The sequence below is a fragment of the Tachysurus fulvidraco genome, chromosome 12 (assembly GCF_022655615.1).
Source record: "Tachysurus fulvidraco isolate hzauxx_2018 chromosome 12, HZAU_PFXX_2.0, whole genome shotgun sequence".
NCBI classification, from domain to species: Eukaryota; Metazoa; Chordata; class Actinopteri; order Siluriformes; family Bagridae; genus Tachysurus; species Tachysurus fulvidraco.
The window spans coordinates 5,440,380-5,465,452 of NC_062529.1; the positions used below are offsets into that span (position 1 = coordinate 5,440,380).

General features: G+C 40.7%; 1 protein-coding gene across 11 annotated transcripts in view; it reads right to left on the reverse strand.

Annotated features, from left to right (window-relative positions):
- Nucleotides 1-25,073, reverse strand: part of esrrga (estrogen-related receptor gamma a) — a 124,857-nt gene that overhangs the window by 51,761 nt on the left and 48,023 nt on the right. For 2 of the 11 annotated variants that reach the window (XM_047821932.1, XM_047821936.1), the window contains exon 2: nucleotides 5,367-5,477. The exons of 1 other annotated variant lie outside the window; for it this stretch is intronic. In XM_047821932.1, coding sequence (XP_047677888.1) covers nucleotides 5,367-5,476 — 110 coding nt within the window. In that variant the 5' untranslated portion in view covers nucleotide 5,477. Of the gene's footprint in view, nucleotides 1-5,366; nucleotides 5,478-13,628; nucleotides 13,684-14,532; nucleotides 14,894-25,073 lie in introns of those variants that run through there. 8 more of the 11 variants (XM_027159639.2, XM_027159637.2, XM_047821933.1 and 5 more) reach the window with 8 other exon arrangements.

The following is a 25,073-nucleotide window of genomic DNA, read 5'->3' on the forward strand; positions in this document are numbered from 1 at the left end:
AGAGACTATTTGAGAGGTAATGATTTTATCTGTTTTTCAGCGACGCCTGGCGCCGGCTTCAATTCCGCAGTGTGCCATTAACAAAAGAAGTTTTTACGGGGAAAAGCACTACAATTTCATTTAAGCCTATGAATGGAGATAATCATCGTCAAGTACGAGGGCATTATGAAAAAAAAAAAAAAAAGAGCACAGAAAGACAAGGTTTTCTAAAAATGGATGAAAGCTGGTTGGTATTGTTAGGGGTTTATTCTTATCCTGCTTTAAAAATGAAGTTAAATTCAGATGTTTTCATTCTTTTAAATGTCTACGACTCAATTGACTGGAAGCTCTTGCTAGGTTATAATACTAACATGAGCACAAATAATTCAGAGCTATCACGTTTCACTAATAGTTCACACAGTCTGTCCTGTCGGAAAGGAAAGAAAAAACAAGAACACGCTACCTGCTTTAATCAAATATTTACTATCTTTTTCTTAAAGGTTAAATCTCTGAGGGAAAGTGGGACCAAAGAGATGATTGTTTTCTCTCTCTCTCTCTCTCTCTCTCTCTCTCTCTCTCTCTCTCTCTCTCTCTCTCTCTCTCTCTCTCTCTGTGAAACAAGGCATCGGAAATCAACAGGAAAACAATTTTGGAAAACACAAGCCACTTGGCAAGGACAAGTGTCATTAGATTGTTTGACTGATTCAGTGCTTTGACAACTGCAGAGCCCAAACGTGCAATCATTGCATTAAGGTGCAGCCTCTCTCTCTCTCTCTCTCTCTCTCTCTCTCTCTCTCTCTCTCTCTCTCTCTCTCTCTCTCTCTCTGTCTCCCTCTATCTGTCTCTCACTTCCTTTTATTCTTTCTCCCTCCATCAAAATCAAGGTTGTGTGATTACAGAGAGAAGAACTCAGAGATACACTCAGGACTCACAGTTAGCAGCAGGGGTCTTTTTCTTTCTTTCTTTCTTTCTTTCTTTCTTTCTTTCTTTCTTTCTTTCTTTCTTTCTTTCATTGTCTCATGTGAAACTGCAGCAATTAGAAAATAAATATACTCATCTAACAAATATTTGGTTTCCAGAATGTTCCAGAATATCAACTTAAAATATCAGGTTAAATAAAACAGCATTTTTAGTTTGCAGAACATTCCCCTGATGTTCTCTTAACGTTCCCATGATGTTCTGTTATCATTCTCTCAACCTCCAATTTCATTTATTTATAGTATAACCATTAGGGAATGTTACAAAAACAATGCAATGTTCTGGGAAAGTTTGTTGTTGGTTACACAAAAACCTACAGAGAATGTTCCTACAAAAACAACCATTTATTAACATTAGCTAAAGTTTTGTGTTAGCTAGATAAAGACTGTATAAAGAATCGCCTCAGTACATACAGATACATCTAGTGTCATGTGATAAGGAGATTAGGAGCACGGTGTCTGATTACAGTTCTTTTATCACACACACACACACACACACACACACACACACACACACACACACACACACACACACACACACACACACACACACGAAAAAACCCTTTGCTGTTTTTATCAGCGGTGTGTGGAGATCAATTGTTATAACATTACAGGACTGGGAAAAGGAGTAATTCACTTCATTGTCCATGACGAGCTGCAAAACAACACCTCTTATTACACCTCTTATTACATGAGATCAATGCCATAGTGACAAATCCATGTTTGGACAACAGGCTGTAAAAGGGAAACATGTCTGAACCTGAGTGTGGGATAAATGCCCGGAGATATTATCTGGACAAAAAATATTATTTAAAAAAAGAATACATCTAAAATGTATTATATTTAAATCTACACACACAACTGGAATGAAAACCGTGATGATTTAGTACATTTTCCTGTACAAGCTCATTAGATACGGGTCACACACTGAAGATCTCTCTTTCTATCTCTGTCTCTCTCTCTCTCTCTCTCTCTCTCTCTCTCTCTCTCTCTCTCTCTCTCTGTCCGTGTGTCTATCTTTACCACTCATATTAAGCAACTCTCATATTACACTTCTCTCAGCACAGCTCCGAGAATCTGTAAACACAATTTAGGAATATGTATAAAATTTCTTCTTTAGGTATAAAGAAGAAGAACACTTCATCCGTTCCACCTCGACACGGGGACAGACAGATAAGACAGGATGAGCCGTGGTGTTGATGAAATGAAACGGCACATAAATATAATACTCAGGAAAGAGGGAAAAAATGGTGGATTAAAAACACAATTTATTAAACAGATGTTTGAAGAGGATTTTATTCACTGAAATATGACGAGAGAGGGGGGAAACAGAGAGGGGGGAGGGGGGACAGAGAGAGAGAGAGAGAGAGAGAGAGAGAGAGAGAGAGAGAGAGAGAGAGGGAGAGGGAGAGAGGGAGGAAGCAGCGGTTGTTTTTCGGTGAGTGAAGCGAGGAAATCCGTGTCTTTAACCAGATCAGAATCTTGAAATTGGCTGTCAAGACGGGATTGTTGTGAGTTATAGCCTTCTATCATCCCCCCTCCTCTCGCCCGCTCGGGTGAAGATGCACTGAGCTGCCCCCTTCCGCCACCACTCCACCCCTAAAGCACCTTTAAATTTTCAACACCAACCACCATCTGTTACCAAATCTAATTCACATTCTGCACGTAATCAGGTTTACTTCTCTAAAACCCGTTCTTCCTGCTCATGAAGCCTCAGGCCCCACCATGAAGCTCCATCCCCCCCCCCCTTCCCTTTTGTACTCACATACTCACACAATGAAGTGACCACCTCAATTTCTCTTTTTTTCTCGCTTCGGCTGGAGAGACGGAAAACATAGTGATCCGAGCTCTGTATATCATGATCAACATCAACATCTAATAATCTCTCATCTCACACCAGAGCCACATCCAAAAGCTGCTCAGCTTCTTCATCTGATGTATAGCACAATCCATTTTATTCCACAAGCTGATAAATTCGCAGTAACATGCCATTCCCTTGGCAAATGAATCCTGTTCTCACTGTTCGACTAAGTTACCGGTCACTAGTTTATGATATGAAGCATATACAGTGATACATCAATACATCCATATGCTGGAGACAGAAAGAAAAAAATCTTTAATTCTGATCAAGCATCTACTTGTGAAACTAACGGCAAACTCGGACTCCCAGCATGCTTTGCCCTGTGCTGTAATGTGCGTCCGAATGGAGTCTAATTGGTTTGACCCAGACTAACCCCCAGCTCAATCCAATTGCTGTAAGACTGTTCGAGGCCTCCAGTGAAAGCACACTCACCCCCTGCTTAAATCACTAACACTTCCTGCCAACTGTGTGTGTATGTGTGTGTACATAGTAGCTGAAGAAGCAGGATACACACAAAAACAGGATTAGAGGGAGAAAAAAATCCATGACTCTGTGACTACACGGCTTTAACACCACACTCAAACAGCACAAAATCTCAGATTCTGTTCCAAATAAAAAAATTCTGTGAGGTTTTTTAACATTAATCTAGCACATGTGTTGTGTAGTATCCTGGCAGAACTTTCTGAATGGCTAAATTACATCTGAGGAAATATCACTGAGTTTAGTAATGAGCAGAAAAGATGTGTTATTCCAAACACACTACACACTTCTGCTCACTGCTCACTTTGTTTAAAGTTCAATAATGAGAATATCTGTACAGGCAAATACACACACACACACACACACACACACACACACACACACACACACACACACACACACACACACACACACACACACACACACACACACACACACACACACACACACACACACACACACACACACACACACACACACACACACACACACACACACACACACACACACACACACACACACACACACACACACACACACACACACACACACACACACACACTCACACACACACTGATCATTTGGTTTATGACCAAAACAGTGATCAAATGTGTGCGACCATAAATTATTGGGGGGTTGGGGGCTGGAGGTTGGGGGGGGTGGTTGATGGGTGACAAAGGGATGGAGAGAGAGAGAGAGAGAGAGAGAGAGAGAGAGAGAGAGAGAGAGAGAGAGAGAGAGAGAGAGATGGAGTGAGAGAGAGGTGGGTGGTTGATGGGGTGACAGAGGGATGGAGAGAGAAAGAGAGCGAGAGATAGAGTGAGAGAGAGAGAGAGAGAGAGAGAGAGAGGGAGAGAGAGAGAGAGGTGGGTGGATGATTGGGGGTGACAGAGGGATGGAGAGACACTGTAGGGGTCTTTAACTGGTCACATCTGGCTGTATTTTATACGCAAATCAGCCTCCACTAAGTCAAGATAAAAGTCAGTGACTCGTGATCGGCGCAATGATCTTCATACATCTAAATTTATATGCTAATCCAGATCCTTCAAGCATTTAACACATTCCTGAGCAAAGCACTGCCAACCCTCATAAACTCATCTTCCTCTCCCTCTCTGCCATCTATCTATCTATCTATCTATCTATCTATCTATCTATCTATCTATCTATCTATCTATCTATCTATCTATCTATCTATCTATCTCTCTGTCTGTCTGTCTGTCTGTCTGTCTGTCTGTCTGTCTGTCTGTCTGTCTGTCTGTCTGTCTGTCTATTTGTCTATCCTTGTGTCCAACTAACTCTTCATTTGCTTGCATTTGCATGCATGTCTTACACTTCCTGACCTGTACCAGCAGTTCACCAGCAGTTCAGTTGACCGTGTGTGTGTGTATATGTGTGTGTGTGTGTATGTGTGTGCGTAGGTGCATTTACCCATGGAGATAGGAACAAATGTTCATTTTGACCTTGTTGGGGACATTTGGCTAGTCGGCATAAACAAATGTGTTTTTGTTTTTTAGCTTAACAAATAAAAGGGTTAGAGTTGGACATAGTGTGTGTGTGTGTGTGTGTGTGTGTGTGTGTGTGTGTGTGTGTGTGTGTGTGTGTGTGTGTGTGAAGGATGGATTTTGATATGTGGAATGACCAGTGTGGCCTCTCTTAATTTGTTCTCTCTCTCTCTCTCTCTCTCTCTCTCTCTCTCTCTCTCTCTCTCTCTCTCTCTCTCTCTCTCTCTGCACTGGACTAAAGCAGATGGACACCTACATGCAGCAGGTGAGACAGATGGTAAGTCTCAGTCTCTCTCTCTCTCAGGTCGGTCAACACAGTAGCTTAGAACCAACACCGTCTTTCCATCCCACACATGCACACACACACACACACACACACACACACACACACACACACACACACACACACACACACACACACACACACACACACACACAAAAAAAAAAAACAGCAGCAACACAAGGAACCAAATAATTGCCAAATAAAAGGACAAAGTCATGATGATAATGCAGACAAACATTTGTTTGGCTTTTGGCTTTTGATGATTAGATTTTTTCCTTCCTTACCTTTGGTTATAGAGCGCATGCGTATCGACGTTGTAATGCTGTTGCATTCTCCATGCACCGCATTTGCCGTACTTATCCTCGCTATTAACTTGGGCCTTTGATACATTCATTCTACAAAACAAAAAGAAAGAAGCAAGAGAAGGAATGAAAAAGACGAGAGTCAGAGAGATACCAATGAGGAATTCTCACAAAAAAAAGACAGACACTGACGTAACCTTAAAACAGACACATAAACCCTTTCTATCTCTCTTTTCCTGCCTTTCTTTATTTTAACACTGTTCTTTAACCAATTTTAACGACCAACCCTTTTTTCCTAGTTGATACTGAGGCAAGCGAGGATCTTTTGTTAATGGCTGGCGTTAATTGAAAAGCTCTGTGATGTTTTTAATGCCATGTGCCTCGCCGCTCCGGCTTTTATCAGGTCGGAATTTTGATGGTGGGTGGGGATCAGGTGGGAACAAGGAGTATCGGGATAACAGCACGTGCCCTCGCACCTTGTACGTCAGGCAGAGAAACCCTGTGGATTTAATAGCATATCAGACGTGCTGATCTCTGAATCGGGGCCGTGAACCGCTATAAAGAAGGAATGTACAGGAAAAAGCTTGACGTAATGTTTGTGCATGTGTGTGTGTGTGTGTGTGTGTGTGTGTGTGCAAAAGTATGTACTAGTATGTAAGAAAAAAAAAATCACATAGTATCTTGCTGTTGTTTCTTAACCGAGAAGGTATTAGTGAAATACCGCAATCTATTCCTTTTTTTATCTGTCTGATTTGTTTATTTTTAATAAATCCACTAGAAACCTCATTCAAAAAAATCCAACCGCAGATCATCCAACAAGGCGGACTAGTGGAGGCCAATCAATGTCAAAAGCTGATCTGTGGCAGACTTAGGCAAATTTAATGGTGACAGATCCTGCCTTTATGCAAGCACAGTGAAATCTTTAGGCAAACTTTATACAAATTTATTGGGCTTTGTGCGAAGCCACATGCAAAACGAACGGACGCAGGACGCAACCATCCCCTGTCCTGTCACTGTAAAGTGAGGAAGGACAAAAAAAAAGCAAGAAAAGCGCCTGAGTGTGTAGCTGTGGCTAAACAAAAGGTAGGGGATGAAGGAGTGAGTGGTAGAGCAGTAGAGAGCTACGGAGGAACGAGGACTTCACTGGTGCTGGAATTAAGTGAGGAATCTCCCTAATTCTCCTTCTCTCCGTCACGACTCAGCAAACACGTTCAGTCTCATTAGGAACCTGGTCGTCACCTCGCGCTACACTCTGAGTAATGAAACTAATCACTCAACTAATACTCCAAAAAAACACGATTTATATACGTCCCACTTTTCACATCTGACTTACAAACATCTTCACTTTCGGCTGCACTGATTTCTGCAAAGACCTTTGCGTCCTTTCAGTAACAGAGAAGTAGTGAATGTGTGAGTTGTAAGGACGGGAATTTTTGTGCGATTTCTATCTGAGCTGAACAGAGCGGTGTATTGAGATGGGATGGCACTGGGCAGGAGGAGAAAAAAGCAACACACACAGAAACTCACACAAAAATGTGTAATGTGTTGCCGTTAGTCTCGGTCGAGTGAGCGGGAGAATCGATGCTCTTGGCGACTTCCACGCGGCTGCTTCACTGTTCTGGCCACTACTGTTTAGCACGAATAAGAAACCAGTGACGTTTAAAAATGTTTCTACAGCAAGTTGTGAAGTGTTTCCTGTACTGTATCTTATCTGTTTCTTTATAGCTCTCTCTCTGTCTCTCTCTCTCTCTCTCTCTCTCTCTCTCTCTCTCTCTCTCTCTATATATATATATATATATATATATATATATATATATATATATATAGATATAAAGGTGTGTGTGTTTGTGTGTGTGTGTGTGTGTGTGGAAAAAAATGACATCAAAAGCCAATCATTTTCCTTCTTTTCTTGTTTTCTTCAAGAAAAGAGGTGTGACATTGACAACATGGGCTGTAAGCAAATTTTGCTCACACAGGAGCATGTGTTCAACATTTTAAGCTGAAAGGAAAAAAAGTTAAGCACAAAAGCATGAAAATTCAAAACATGGAAAGCATGTATAATTAAACATGCACAAACAGGCACAGAGAACACACACACACACACACACACACACATACAGAGCGAATAATACATATACACACATACAAACACACGAACAGCGAATAATACACACATACTTACACACACACAAACCGCAAAGAATACACACACACAAACACACACACACACACACACACACACACACACACACACACACACACACACACACACACACACACTAACAGCAACTAATAAACACACACAAATTACAAAAAGATTAATGGGAAGATTGAGATGGAAATTGATAGAGCCGATAACCAGCATGTACATGTCTCACTTTCACACAGGTAAACTATGGTGTGTGTGTGTGTGTGTGTGTGTGTGTGTGTGTGTGTGTGTGTGTGTGTGCGCACGTGTGACTCACACAACAGACACAGCTTATGAGGATTTAGTGAAAGGTCATGCAGTCCGTAAATTCATTTCAAGGCATTTTATTACAGGACACACACACACACACACACACACACACACACACACACACACACACACACACACACACACACACACACACACACACACACACACACACACACACACACACACACACACACACACACACACACACATGGGGAAGGCAACCAAAGCATAAATTCAAAGAATTAAATCAAACCAAACACACTTTAAAAGACGTGAGACTTGAGCTCAGGTGCAACAAAATTCTTCACTTCTTTTTGGATATTTAGTGAATAACAGAAAAGAAAAGAATCTGACCTCCGCTGAGTGAAAGAGGAGTGTTAAGAGAAAGGGATCGAGAGAAAAGTAGTGAGAGGAGACGACTGCAAGCCGCTGAACTGCTGCCGCTACCTGAACCTGATTTTACGCCCCTGTCAGAACGAGTGAGCATGGCCTCTGCTTGGACGAGGATTAACACGCAGGACTATGAGCTGAATTAACCCGTGTGTGTGTGTGTGTGTGTGTGTGTGTGTGTGTGTGTGTGTGTGTGTGTTTCGGCTGACGCTCTGTGACTCAATCATGTGTTGCTGTTCCATCTGTGAACGTTGATTGATTAGACAGGTATCATTCTTCCTAATACAAAGAGCAGCACATGCCCAACAAGCACCACTCCTCCTTCTCTCCCTCTCTCTCTCCCCCCCTCTCTCCCTCACTCACTCTCTCTCACACACACACATGCCACACACCTCCCCACTAATTACCCCTACACACACCAGATACACTTTCTCTTTATAATTTAAACACCACAAATCCTAGGGAAAAAAATCTGACCAAGAAAACTACCTTGGCTACTGTTCTTTATTTTACATATTTATATTTATTTGGAGAGATCTGGAGTCGGACACGAGCAGCCAGACGAGCGCTCTCTGTCACCGGGGGTCCTTGTTATTGTGCGACAAAGAGACCTAGAGTTTGACCTCCGGGGGCCGAGTGCTGATGAACGGGACGGAGAAGCTGAATTAAGTGGAGGAGGGGCTACCGAAAAACATATCCCCCCACCTCTGCCTACACACACACACACACACACACACACACACACTTCGGCATGGCCGGCACCCGAGACAGATGGACTGTCAGCTTTAATATGAACAAACGGATGGGCCGTACCAAGCACGAGTGTTTCTCTCTACAGGAATGTTACTGTGTGTGTCTATTTATTATTATTATTATTATTATTATTATTATTATTATTATTATTATTATTATTAATAATTTTATTATTATTATTATTATTATTATTATTATTATCACACTCCTGTACAAACGCACATCTACCCACTCACACCTGTATTAATAAGCTTTCTTCTCTCTCTCAGAGCATCACCATCACACACACCGCTGCACTATAAAATCACCTCATCACATGAACCCGTGAGAAATCAGACGGCTTTAAAGAACAGGATATGACTTCAGGTTCCTCCATATCAGCTAACCCCCAGGTCCATCCACTGCTAGCTGTACGGCTACGAGATGCAATACGGAACAAGGAGATTTCCATGCAAAGCCTCCAATCAGAAAGGCTTTGGTTAGACAAACGCTGAAGTAAATAAATCAGCAGAACTGATATGTTTTTTACATTTAAATCATCTGTAGACAAACTGATCCTGATTCTTCATTTTGCTTCTTTTTGCTTTATTACACACACACACACACACACACACACACACACACACACACACACACACACACACACACACACACACACACATATATATATAATAATAATAATAATAACAATATATACATACATACGACACACACACTTAATATGTGTAACTTTGGATCACACGGCACTACAGCACACCTTCACACTCTCAGTCTGTCCATCATTCTAAAATTAACCACCAAAATATTCAGGTCAAGAATTAAAATGTGCGACCAAAACTCGACTCGTTTCTAACTCAAAGCGGAACCGTCCTGTTAACCATGACTGTCTCTTAATGTTTAATTATCAACTCACACACTCACACGACCGCGAAACCTACATTAGACAAAGCAAGCGGTGTTTAAAGACGGCATGGAAATAGAGTTGGTCATAACAGAGTGAGTGTTCAGCACTATCACTACACACACACACACACACACACACACACACACACACACACACACACACACACACACACACACACACACACACACACACACACTCTCCTGTGCACAAATGAAGTATGATAGCAGAAAGAGGTGAAATATTTCACTGTCAGCCACCAGGCCACACAGCAATTCATTTCCCTTTCTCTGCTACAGGACAATGACAATTTCATCATTTAATAAAAGATCAGTGTGTAAAAAAGCCCAGCAGTTATGATTTAAACCTCAGCTACAAGAGACGACCACACAAACATTCAGCAAACACACACGCTTCTTTCCGACAGGTTTTCGTTAACAGAAAGACGTATAAATATCATGTACAGTGCTTGAATTTGACGAAGGAATGGATTTTATTATATCCAGGACCTCCAGCCCTAATGAACTGCAGTGTCTACAAGCGAATCCGAGGTGAATGAGACTTCGACCCAAAGCCCTATTTTTACACCCTTATCTGGCCCGAGTGCAGCGCCTGCTTATGGACTGACCACAGTCCCTATTGACCTGCTGTAACTCAATCGTCCTACACTCCGAGCTCTGCTGCACCTACTCCCCGCTCCTCAAACACAAGCTCAAAGGAACTAATCGAAAGACAATCAGAGAGTGAAAAAATTCTAATATTAAATATACCTAAATATATTTAAATTGCTGGAGTTGCTAATTATAGCTTCTAGCTTGGTTCTGGCTGTCTCAGCTGGTTTGGGCCTTCTTTAAAAATATTAATTACTAAACACTCATTTTATTATTTATTTAAGGTGGAAAAATAAGCACAAATTTCACAAACTGACAATTGCATCCTCCTCCTCCTCCTCCTCTTCATCATCATCATCATAATTAGCTCCTGTACATTTCTGTACCTGTGTATGTGTTTGTGTGTCTCAGCTCTGCTATATCTGTCTGGCTTTGTGTGTGTGTGTGTGTGTGTGTGTGTGTGTGAGAGAGAGAGAGAGAGAGAAAGAGAGAGAGAGAGAGAGAGAGAGAGAGAGAGAGAGAGAGAGAGAGAGAGAGAGAGAGAAAATCCAAAAAAAAAAAAACCACTTCTTGCACCTTCGGAAACAAAAGGTCAAAAATATACACCCTGCCTTTTACTTTACAGCCTCCTTTTCCCCCTTCTTCCCTCCAGAAAGACAGGACAGTGGTATGGTGGGGTGTGGGGTGGGGGTATTCGTGTTGGGGCGGCTGTGTCTCTTTTAACTCAAGTTAATTACCCTTGGAAAGCTTCAAACAAGGGGAAGTGGCAGAGTTGCGTCTCCTATAAGCAGGATAGCGTAAAGACAAAAGAGTGTCCAGACAGAAATCGACAAGGGGCTGCTGCCGACTCGTGCGCGCACACACATACACACACACATACACACACACACACACACACACACACACACACACACACACACACACACACACACACACACACACACACACACACACACACACACACACACACACACACACACACACACACACACACGGATGACACCTCACACGCAGGGGACCTAAAGAGAGCTGAATCAGTGCTCAAAAGCAGCAGTGCCAGCAACGCACACACACATACGCACATGTGATGGACAGAGAGAGAGAGAAAGAGTGAGAGAGAGACAGAGAGAGAGAGAAAGAGTGAGAGAGAGACAGAGAGGGAGAGAGAGAGAGAGAGAGAGAGAGAGAGAGAGAGAGAGAGAGAGAGAGATAAATCAGCAGTGTGCATATTGACATCATTTGACAGATGAATTAAGTAAATGATTTTATAAGGAGATTAAAAGGAATTTAATTTACGCAATCTCCTTTTATTTCTCTCTGATCCCTGCCCCTAGGGCTTTTATCCCTCTCCACCCATCCTTTTTTCCTCTGTCACACGGAAAAAGAAAGGTTGATGTAAGCAAAAAAAAAAATCAACTTTTCTTCTGCAAGGTCCAGTGCTGGTGTGAGCAGATGGAAAAAGCCAGCAGCACACGACTAAAGGGTAGAAACGCTTGAACAGCCCTGAATTCAAAATACACCAGGTTCAATTCAAATAACCTGAGCGTTAAAGAGAGACCTAAAGCGGCTCACGCTTCTCCAGTGGACTCTGGATTCAATTCCAGCTGTGAATATTGTAGCCAATTATACGTTGTTTTAAAAATGTGGAAAGGAAAAAAAAAAAGATGAAAAGAAAAGGAAGGAAAAAATGCAAAGAAATTCTTATTTACAAAAAAAAAAAATCACTAAAAATTGCAGAGAATTGTTTAAAGATCATTTTAAATTATGGTAAATGTTTTGAACTGAAGGAAGATTTAAGAGAATTTTTGTTCATTTTGCTGGAGCGTGATAATAATAATAATAATAATAATAATAATAATAATAATAATAATAATAATAATAATAATAATCATCAAATTTGAAGAAGAGCCTTAATTGTGCGTGTGTGTGTTTTCCTTTTGAAAATAAAAGATCTACATTTTGAATTATTTTGAATTTCAACGTAAGACACATAAGGAAGTCAATCACACCCAGACACACAGACACACACATACACACACCCAGACACACACAAACTAAACACAAAACACAGCAAGAATTTTTTTTTCAGAAAGAATAACTCGCTTTGCTGATAGGATTATCAAATTTGTCCAAACAGCAGATAAACAGAATCACATAATTTTCTGTTTAATTTAAAAAAAAAAGAAAGAATGAAGAATGAATTCTATTAGGGAAAATTCTGAATGTCCAAAAAACAAACAAACAAAAAAAACGACTCTCAGTCCTACTTGGCAACACGCAGGTAAATATTAAAACTAGCATGCAAATGAAATGTACATGCGGGGCAGTAAGTGAGTGTAATTATGATAATAGCTAAACCGCCACTTGTTGTTATTACTAACATTAATAGTCTCATTAGAATAGCACCAGATAATTTGTATGAAAAGAAAAGATCAAACAGTGAGTAAGCAGCAAATGAGGGGAGGGAAGAAGAAGAAAAAAGGCTGAAGAAATGCGATAGTCTTATCTCAGAAATTTACTCTCGTAAGCAATAATCCAGTCAGTCGGCGGTGAAATGAACGTGCCGAAGAAAAAAAAATAAAAAACAACGGGGATGAAATGTAAATAAAAATGCCTTCACATCACTCGCCCTGAGAAAGGAACAAAACAATGTGAAATAGCTGCAAGTCACTTCCTCTAGCTCCAAAAGTCTCCGATAAGTTTTACATTAAAGCTTTTTGTTTTTTTACTTCTTATTTTTGTACTTTTTTTATTTTTTCCTTTTTTCCAATATCCTACTCGGACGGTTTCAGGAGAATATACACATGACTAACACTGGCTTATCCCAAGCTCTGTACTCACACACTCTCACACCATTTAACAGCGTTCCAGGCCAGAGGTGAATCTTTTTTCTTTCTTTTCTTTCTTTTTAATTTATCAACGAGTCTTTGAAATAATTCGCCATCGTTGCTTATTGATTAGACTTAAATGTGTGAGACGTATAAAATCTTTCTTTCTTTCTTTCCTTCTTTCTTTCTTTTTTAATTTTTTTCAGATTCATAGCTTCAAATCACAAACATTCACAAACAAAATCTCTTTTAGCATAACAAATTCAAACACAGCTTTAGTAATTATTAATTAAGAATACTCACTTAAGATTAAACAACAAAAATTTCCCGAGAAAGTTTAAGGTGACATTTCTTCACGCTGTCAAAGAAGAAAGAAGAAAAGAAGAAAAAAATTAGCATGACATCGCCACAACTGATTGATAGATCACTTTATCAGACACGGCGCAAGACAGAGCTGGAGAGCAGCCACTTCCTCCCACTTGCCCCCTCTTGTCGTTCGTTCCGTCTTTTATCTCTCCCTCATTCTTGGTCCTGCTCTCCGAGTCAGTGTGCTGTCTTTAATGCCTCGCTCGGGCCACATGCAGGGAGACTGGTCTGCAATTCAAGCTGTCCTGCCACCTAAGACCACTTTCTCTCTCACTCTCTTTCTGTCTCATGCACCCTCATCCCCTCCTCCTTCCTTCTTTCCCTCCTTCCTTCCTTCCTTCCCTCCTTCCTTCAACTCTCCGTCATTCATGCTTCCATCTGTCAAGCAACGTCCTGCAAACTAAACGAATGCACTGACCGCTCAGATTTATTCCCTTAATACCAGTTTCTACGAATATTCTACAAACAGAGCAGGTAAGCCGTCCTACTTAGAAGTACCGGCACTCTCACTCTCTCTCTCTCTCTCTCTCTCTCTCTTTCTCACACACACACACACACACACACACACACACACACACACACACACACACACACACACACACACACACACACACACTCAGACATACCCATACACACTACCTGACAGCCACAACAATCTTGTGTTCAGCTCCTCAATGACATGAACTACAGGTATTACACACACACTGTTGTCAGTACACACACACACACACACACACACACACATATGTATACATACATATATATATATAAACACACACACAAGCATGAGCCACGAACATGGAAAGCATTCGAGCAGAAAGAAGAAAGATGTAAAATTTACCTACTCTTGTTCAGAGTGTAATGAGAAACACTCAGCCATTGAAAGTTCTACTGAATCCATTGGCACTCAGGGACCATCGTTTGAACAAGCGCTTCTATAAATCAAAGTTTCTCTCTATCTGTCTCTCTCTCTTTATTTGTTCCCCTCTCTTTCTCTCTCTCACTCACTCCCTCTCTCTCTCCTCCTCTTGCCGTCCCGTCACTCGAGCGGTGCAATTAACAGGAAGCGTTCTCCCAGTGACAAGCCTATAGGCACAGCCAGTTGGGACCAAAAGCTCTTGCACTCTTCTAATCAAGGACTTAAAGCCACGATTGGTGCTCATGAATATGAAGCGAGGCTTTGCATATGCAGCCCCCCCCGAACCCGTCCTCGTGCCAGATTGGTGTCTGCACAGCCAATTGGAGCCGGACAAGAGGCTGTGTGTGCGAACGGAGAGATCGAGCAGAGGGAGAAGGGGAGGGGACGAACCAGGCCGAGCCAGTGAGAAAGAAGGAGGAGATAGAAAGAGTGACACAGAGAGAGAGAGAGAGAGAGAGAGAGAGAGAGAGAGAGAGAGAGAGAGAGAGAGAGAGAAGGGGGGGTGTATAATGAGACAACGGAGAGATAGATATATGGAGAAAGAGGGGGATTTAAAGAGGCAGTGCATGTCTCTCCAACAGCACTGCTTATCGGCTCGTGCTGTCAAGCCTGGAGATAAAGTCGCTCACTTTGTTGATACAAAACATTGTAAATGAAGCTTTAAAAATAATTAAGACGTGACAACTCCTGTGTGTGTGTGTGTGTGTGTGTGTGTGTGTGTGTGTGTGTGTGTGTGTGTGTGTGTGTTTGATTGACAATAGTGAGATTTCTTCTTAAGAACTTATCTTGTAAAACTGTTGGTGACTGATGTTCAGCACCGTGCGACGGACAGTGTGTGTGTGTGTCTGTGTGTGTGTGTGTCTAAGAGAAGGCATCCACACCACACTGGCCATATCACACATGGGGGTTGAACCATAAGAAAAGATCAAAGACTCCCCTTTGTTTTGGAAAGATTGGGATGCATTTGTCCAGTTCTCTCTGCTCCTAATAGTGTGTGTGTGTGTGTGTGTGTGTGTGTGTGTGTGTGTGTGTGTGTGTGTGTGTGTGTGTCTCCACACCCGCTGTATTTCCAGCAGCAGCAGGGAAGATATTGCCAAGCTCTCAGAGCTGCACAATTCCCCACTGATAAGAAAATTCAGGTGCCGTGCTGAACAGCTAACTATTGTGTCTGCTCCACCATGCTGCTTTAACAAATCATCTCCGGCCTGCACCTTTAATATCCCAGAAACACATTCTCAAAAAGAAAAATGAAATTACATCAGATCAATTTTCACTCTTATCTGACAGGGTTTGAGTCCTGATTGATTTAAAATCATCAGTAAATAATAGTTCAGATGTTTTTGCTGAATCCAAAAGTGTAAAGTTTTTTGTAATAACAGAGTTAAAGTGTGGAATCATCAGCAATGTTGGAAAAAACACATGCTATTTAAGTAGGATTTATTACTCCAGTGTGTATCTTATCATCATCATCATCATCATCATCATACACAGAAGTCATGAACGAAGCCTAAAACACTCGGAAATAAAATCTAATTTTATTCAGGTCATCAAAAAAACCTCCATAAATAATAAGAGAAATGATCATTCAACATTTCCCTTGATTTAAATATATATATATATAAACAGCTAATATTTTATTTCAGAAAGGATAGATAGGTTCTGCTAGAGCTGGAGGACACACGGATGTCTGAAAAAGGCATTTTAACATGCGCACAGAGCTAATTTAACTTAACTTTAGAAAAGTTACTTTGACTAATGTATTCACATTGTATTCGCACACAATGGATTCTCCACCTGACAAATGCAAAAGCTGCTGGTCAAAACAATATAGAAGAGCAGCACTACATTTCCAACCTGACTTAATATTTGCACTGTGTCAAACAGAAAAGAACGAGAGAGAGAGAGAGAGAGAGAGAGAGAGAGAGAGAGAGGCGCGTCTGAAAGGCAAGAGGAGGAATACCTGCGCTGTGTAAAATCCCTCGGGAGCGAAAAACATTCCTCATATTAAGATGTGTGTGGATCAAACAGCAAAGCGAACGCGCAAGCATGCCAAGCTGAGACACAGACTAGATCTCTGTAAAGAAGGAGAAGAAAAAAAAACGTTTTTTTCCCCTTTGTTCAGTTGAATTTAGTTGTCCTGAAACCTTGTGGTGTAAACGGTACGAGAGTAAACTTTCAGCCACATTTTCAAGCCTGTGGAAAAATAGAGGACCCTCAGAAACAACGATCCCTTTATCCCTGTGTCCCTGTAAAGCTGCTTTATCAGTCACCCCTGGAAAAAACAGCGAGCACGAGCATGAGCCCCGACCCCAAACCACAATAATCCTCCTGACTAAAATCAATACTGTCACAGCTAATACCAACACAAGGAGCACATCATATTAGTTCGCAGCAGATCAGCAGAGACGACTCCTCCTTCTGCTGAACTTGGCTGCTTTCACTAATAAGAGCTGAGAGATACAGACACTGTATACACATAACTATATATACATTTGCATAATAATTGCCTGCTGATGACATTGGGGCGGAAAACACTGTACTGAAAAACTAAAACGTATGAACAACCCTCTCGATCCTCTTCATAAGTCTTTCGAAGGTATTCTGGAATATTCTTTCAACCATGCATGAGTTTTTCAGTCATTTAGGGGAAAAAAAGGAAGTGACAAGACAGGATTCTCCGCCCAGCCTGTCATTAATAGGCTTTAATCCCTGTAGCCTCACTGAATACATTTGAACTTAAGTATGCACAGCCAGGCTGCACTGATTGCCCCGGCCCGTCGATACGCGTCAATAGCCGTCCCGTGTACACATTAGCAGTTTTTGCACAGCTCCTTCCTCTATTGTTGTGTGACTCGCCACCGCATGCTTTACATCCACCGTGCTTTGTCTTGCCTCCGAACCAGAGACGCGATCTCGTCTCGTCACAGACATAACAGAATAGTAAGTACTAAAAAGCAGCGTGTTGTTAACTTGAGCCAGCTTCTTTTGTCTGGACGTGTTTGTGTGAAGTGCTGGTGAAAGCTGTGTGTGTGTGCGTGTGTGTGAAATGTTAAAGACAGTGATGACCCCTTTGGTCAGCGACTGTTGACACACAGCTAAGAATTATCAACGTGAGAGCGGCATAGCATCAATCACGCCAGTCAATAGGGGAGGGCAAGTTCATGCGGGTCACATGTCAGCCGGCTCAATGCGCCCGAGCCGCTGGAGTTGTTTAGAATCAACTTGTCAAAATCGGGCCTTAATAAATTCAACACTTATTCTGAGGCCTAGGATTCATCACAGCTTAGATGCAGAAAGACTGAAGAAGAGAAAAGAAATACACATAATATTACACAACAAAATTAAATACCACAAAAAAAAAAAAACGAGCAGAGAAAACAAAAAATATGAAATTGCTTTTGGCGCCATTTCATTTATTATTCTTAGAATATGTGATAGCGTTTAGTTTAGATTATTTTATTAATTATTATTACTTTTTAATTGCACAGTTTTGTTAATTTCTCTGTAATTAATTGATACTATGAACTGTTTGTTAAAAGACACCTGAATACTGCACACACACTCATGCACACACACATCCATCACATGTAGAGCACAAATGCACTCACGAAAGAACTCAATCTGTGCAAAACTCTGTGTGTGTGTGTGTGTGTGTGTGTGTGTGTGTGTGTGTGTGTGTGTGTGTGTGTGTGTGTGTGTGACTCAATGGCAGGCTTGCAGTTGCGTTAGGACGTCCTGATCATGCAGTTCAGTAGTGGACAACAGAGGGAGCTACTGGCTGTGATGTGGTCAGTACTGTGTGTGTGTGTGTGTGTGTGTGTGTGTGTGTGTGTGTGTGTGTGTGTGTGTGTGTGTGTGTGTGTGTGTGTGGATGATGTGTCCTCTATTGTTCCAACCTTCCAGAGCACTGTCATAGACTGTATATATATAAGTGATAAAGTAGTACTGTATGTATCAAATGCATTTGGGTTTGCTTTTTATAGCGTGTTCATATAAAATGTAAAATAAGAGAATATAGAAAGATCCAAATAACAAAAGGAGGTTAAAGAATCTTAACTATAGCCATTATTATCAGTCATTGGGATAAATAACAAAAAGACATTTCTTTTTTTATATTCCATGGAACACACAAGCTCACATACACACACAGTCACACACAGAGAAATTTGTGAGGCCATGACTGGACACAAAAGGACTCTCCACACTAGCACTTCAGGACCTCTCACCTTAACAGAGTGAAAAAAGCGCTTCAGCTAAAACCGAGATTATGAAAGAGGAAAAATAACGCAGTGTCGTCTGCGAAGGAGCGAGCGGATAAGTAATCTAATGGCCTATCAGCAGGTACAATTGTCACATGAAGGAAAGTGCCAATTTCAAAGCCCCCCTGCTTGGCTGGGTGATAACAGGCTAGCGGGGGCTCCAGGGACAGCCGGAGAGCCTGGCGTGTGGCATTTGCTAACCTCTTTTTGATAGCGCTTTGTTACTTTTCTCTCATTCATAGACTTTCTTCAGCGAGTTATACACTGTACAACCTCGAGCTGGTTTAGCTTCACTCTTGCATGAATATCCATCACTCACTCTGACGGGGCAAAAAAAACAACAGACTGTGGAAGTGATTAGCTGCAGGAGACAACACCTGATTATGGTAAGCGCAGTAAAGAAAATTATTTTAAAGTCTCCACTATCTCCCGCTACACTTATGACACACACACAGTCTTTTAATTACTTAACCTTGATATGTGATACATGTTGGGACACCTTTTAGGCCAAAGTATTTGCAAACCACAGTCTCAGAGACCTCAAATCTTTATCTAGGGCCACAGTTAAGACTTCACAGCACTTTAACACCCCCCTCATCCTCACCAAACACACGCTTTTCTTGTAGTACTGATGCAATCACATTTTTTCACACACACACAAAACCAGGCATGAACTGATACGTCTGTGTTCCTTCAGCTGAGGGACTAAATACCTCTCTGTGCCATTGTGGTTTTTTGTACAAGGATATCTAAAGGGAAGGAAACAGTCCAGCTTTATAAAACTTACAGTACCAAACATATATCGTTATGGAAAACTGCAAATTGTTAATCAGGACATACTAAATCTAACAGAAACAGTGGGTTAAATGTGCACAGGAGGCATTAGTGTTGAGCTGATTGGTAAAGGTTGTTAAATATTCCTAGTGAAAGTGTCCCTCCTCGGCCAGTGCTCTGGCCTCGCCGGTCCTGCTCTGAATGGAGAAATGCCATCATTTCTACATGGCCCCATTAACCACAACTCAGCCGCCGTGGCACAGAGCGCAAGCCCCAACTAAGCTTTTTCACTGACTACAGCAAGCTAGCTATAATGCTCCATGTAAGAGACTTATTAAAGGTGCAATAGGTCTTATTTGTTTGTTTGTTTGTTTGTTTGTTTGTTTGTTTATTCTAGTACAAACAACCTCGAAATTATGTCAAAAAAAGCAATGGCATCATCACAAGTCTTTCACATGCCTTGGCAAACACATGCCCAACTTCTCTTCTCAACTACACTTCCTCTATGTCTGTGTTTTGAAAAAGAAAACGTGGTGGAATTCAATAAGTGGTCAACACAACCAGATATTTCTACTGCAAGGGCAAAAAAACATGCTGTCGAGAACCTGTAAAACTTACCAGTGCTTTTCCAAGGTTCCTATTAAAGGGGGATGAAGAATGCACACTTAGCGAACCAGGTAAAGCATCACATACGATAAACCATGTTCGTGCTGCAAACGATGCAATCTAGCTATTATCTGGTATAAGTGTTATGGTAAGCTGAAAACCCCACGAGAGCTCATTCTTGACCTTTCTCACAACATCCAATCAGTATGTACCTTAAATAAACTAGCATATATTCATCGTAATTAACATTTTAAGTTTGTTGTTTTAGCTATGAATGAGGATGTCACCTGGGTGTTTATCTAAAATTAAAAGCTACATGTCACAATAGTCCTTAGTATTGGAAAGCTCAGATTCTGTGCGTGTAGGGTGTGAATATACATGTACATGACTCATAAAATGACTCAAAGGCCATCTGAACAAGACAATTACAACTTTACAAGACACTAAGCTCTTCAAACAAAAGACGCTTGAACTGACTGTCTACATTTGCCAAAGCTTTCCAAACTAATGTTTCTTCTATTAGTTATGGATTTGTGCTATAACACTGATGACATCTCATTTGACCCAGCAGATGACTGTGGATGCCAGGATGTTTTACACCAAGATTACACCAATGTTCAGCTTATAGCTACTCAGGACTTGAACTAGCAACAAGTCAGGAATATTCCACTTACTAAATCCTTTAAAGAGACCGAAATTTAAAAATGGATGTTTTCTCATTCACACGAGCTCCACTCTTATAGCACTGACACATTGAGCTATTAATTTAAACTTGGTTCTCTGTATGTTTTGTATATGTGTTACACTGTTAGTCAAAAAGGCAGACAGATTGACGTATTTTATTGTGTGGTCCAACTTAGAAGAAAAAAGATGTCTTAACAACGGAAAATAATTGATATAATGTCAAATGTATGTTGAATGCAGTGCTTCATAGTCTAACATTATTAAACCTTTTTTTAATTCATTGTAAGCTTGAAAATGTGAAGCTTGAGTCTTGTTCGACTGACAATGTCACAATGCTTAAAATGCAAATACAAACTGATCAAACTTAGAAAAATAGCTTCTTCAAATTGGAAAAGAGTCAAAAAGACTCGGAATAGATTTAACAGGCTATTTGAATTCTTTATAGGAATTATATTTAGTATATATTTGTGAGTTTTCTGATAATGTCTGCCATCAGGGATGGTTTGTAATGGTTATGACATAATGTATTTTCAGGAGTTTAGGAGAAACAGCTGTATTTACACTTGAATTACATCTGGCTAAAATGTATTCCAGATTGGTTTGTGTGATCAGGTTTAAATGCGTTTAGGTTTGGATGCTTTTGAATTTTATCCTCACTCATCATTAACTTTATAAGAAACACTTGTACAACTGTTGCAGTTATCTAATCAGCCAATCATGTGGCAGCGACACGACGCTAAAAACAAAGGGAAAAAAGTGGACGGTGAGTGTATATATAATCCTTGATGTATAAAATGATCCATAATACCAACAATACCCATGTTCGGTGTACTGCTTTGAAACAACACAAAGCTTCATCTTAGCTTACGATTAAAGGGTAAGAGACGTGATCAAAGAGCTACAATGTTCACATGAAAAAAGTTCTGAAATGCCAGCTTTATATACGATGTAGAGAAGCACAAGAACGACAACTGAACCCCCTCTCATATCGACGCCCTGCACATTAGCATAAGCAGCTACCAGTGGGTTTTTGAGCATGACCTGGTTGTGAGATTGCAGTTGGCCAGCCGCATTCTGCTTATCTCCAAACCCCAACGAGTGCAGCTCGCGCCTCCGAGACATACGCTATCAGCCGAGCCTCACCGCTATCACAACGCCAGTGATGCAGCATGCTGCAGTTAAGCCCTGTGAACTTAACCTGGGTATTTCTTTCATTTAAATAAACAAAAAGATTTATTACTTCATTAATTGATGGGAATTTCTAAAACTGGAGCAAAGGGCAGATTTGGTTTGTTGAAACTTCGGAGGTCCGTTACAGTCAATTCCACCTAAGTTATAATACTAAAGTTACTGTTAGTGTTGCAGTAGAGTCGACTAGAAGAGAGCCTGAAGACCCAGACTAGGAGCTAGGAGTAGGCCAGACCAGGATGAGACTTAATCCAGATTTTTAAGGACTAAAGGACATTCATTTTGGTCCTTAATGTCTTAATGTTACGTGCAACCACAGAACATAAACTGGTTTAGTCGGTAGCTGTATACAGTATAGTATCGTATTTTCTAAAAGGAAAGATAATCATATAAATGATTTTTTGGGAACACATACATCAATGAAAAAAAATATAACTTTTTCATACAAAATTATTTAAAAAAATTAGAATTAAGATATATTTTATTTGCATTCTTGTGTATTCAACAAAGAACATTTTAAATTGTCCTGACTACATAACAGAAATCATGTTACAGTAGTAACGCTTCGGTAATTAGCCTGTGAATGTAAGTAAGAGCTTAAGCATCACAATTGTTATATGTGGCTCTTCCTAAATGATGTAAGTATGGATGTATGAATTAAAAATTGTACTCAAAGTTATAAAATGATTCATAAAATTGATTTGTTTCTTATTTTTGAGTCACATAATTTAAAATTTTTTTGGTGAACACAAAAAATCTTTTTAATTTGTTCAAATACACAATGTTTCTTGTTACAGTGAAATAAAACACCATCAGCAGTGTTTTAGTGAGTAATGAATTACAGCTATATCCTTTTCTCATCAAAAAGCAGAATCAAACAGATTTCATGGCTATGCCACGTTACTCATCAGCCCCAGCATGTCACGTTTCCATCAGTACTGTTCTGTTACCCCAAATTATCACCCCTATCCATGTTCCTGTGTTTCAGTACTGTGTTACTGTACATGAAGAGGGCCGTGATTCTGGTGTGCTGGTCGCTTTGAAGCCGTAATTACGGGAGCTATAATTATTGCCTCTGCAATAATCTCATCCCTTAATATATCAGCACTTGACAATGATTTCTCCTTTCAAACGTAAGTTAGCCTACGATTAAATACAGCTGCCCCTCTCTACCATCTCTACACCTTTCCAGCTAGGAATGATATTAACTGATAGAGATCATACATGTAAAAGGCTTCCCCTCCCTCAGTCTATCCCTAACTCTCTCTTTCTCTCTGTGTCTCCTTCTTTAATAAAAGTCCCTCCTTTAAGAAAGCGGTAATTGACTCCTCTCTGAGGGAGCTGGTGCATTCCAGACGATACCCACATACTGTATTCATACGCTTCCTCCAAAGCCAAGGTGCTGTGAGACGAATCTTAATAATGGCCACATGTGGCCACTTGCATTACAAACCTCAGTCTAAACATTTAAATGTGTGCTGTTTTATATAATTTAATGTCAATCGAGTGAATTATACAAAGAAAAAGAAGGCAAGATGCAATTGGGACTTTCCTACTTGGCTCTTGGTATATCATTTATGTAGAAGCTCACCTGCACACAGCAGGCTTCAGTGGACAGTCACACCACATTGCAGAAAGCGAAAGAAGTAAGTGAAATGTCAATGCTTGACCAACACTATTGGAATAGATTTTCTGCGATGAGAAACCTAGCTAAAGCTTAAACAATTCTTCAGAAGATCAGGACGTTGTTTGTTTGTTTGTTTGTTTGTTTGTTTGTTTGTGACCAGCTCTCAGCTACTGATGCAGGTTACCCCTAGATAAGATAAGAACGTGAGCATTATTTACCCAGCAGCTAGTTAGTAAGGAGGGTTATCATACATATTGAAAAAAGCCACTACACTGCAGATATGATTTAAGCAGAAGAACGTAGGAAAGGATCAGCAAAGCTCTGGTCATTCTTTACTGACCATAAACCCAGAGGAGCTACTTTGAGACTGATCACATGACCCTCTGTCTTTGACAAGCTTTTCTGCAGGCACAAAAGGACAAACAATTGCACATTATGTACTAGATCGTAGAAGCCACACCACCAAGATTCTGTCCCTCACAGCTGTTATTGTACTGTTTTATTTTCCGGTCATGCAATGGCTTTTCTCAGTCCAGCAAATTCTGAGTTTCGTTATTCAAAGGTACACTTGCTGTGTCCCTGGGACAAGCAAATCCCCCCTGATCTGAATTCCAAAGCAGTGAGGAAACAAGCTCCATTCAAATTGACACACAAACAAGTGTGTGTTCACAAATCAGTTGCCACGGCGTCAACAACTCGATCAGGAAATATCATGATAGCCTGATAGAACGGGACGACATCATCTCCTTTTAAAATTATAGCAGCCTATCTAAGTTTAGATACCTGTGCTGTCCAAAAAGTGTGTGCGTCCTGATCCTGGAGTAAAGCATCCACTGCCACACCTCCGTAAAGCATTCCACTGATCCTGTTATGTCCCCTCATTCGAAACTAATACCATTCCCTCCCGCCTCATCTGCCCCCTCCTTCCGTCTCTCTCACCACCTGATTTGATAACAAATATTCCCTCACCTAAATTAGAAATGTGAAATAATTATGCCACCGGCCCTCCTACGGGTTATTCATAGGATCCGGCCGTTGTAAGGGAGCTTTCGTTATACAAATAGGTTACTTCAGAGAGTGACTTTAATTATGTTGGTTTCAAACAGAACATGAGTGCACAATTCCAGTGGGATTTGGAGTATCCAAGCTCTTTGTTAACTGAACACAAATGTATGCCAGCAAGGAGCATTGGCCCCGACTCTGCGCTCAATTTATTCAGACGCCGCACACCTCTGCCCGTGAATAATTCCACTAATAATAAAGATAGCAAGAAACAAGAGAATCCCCATTCAAGAGGAGAAAATAGGGCTAACAAAGAGGAAAAT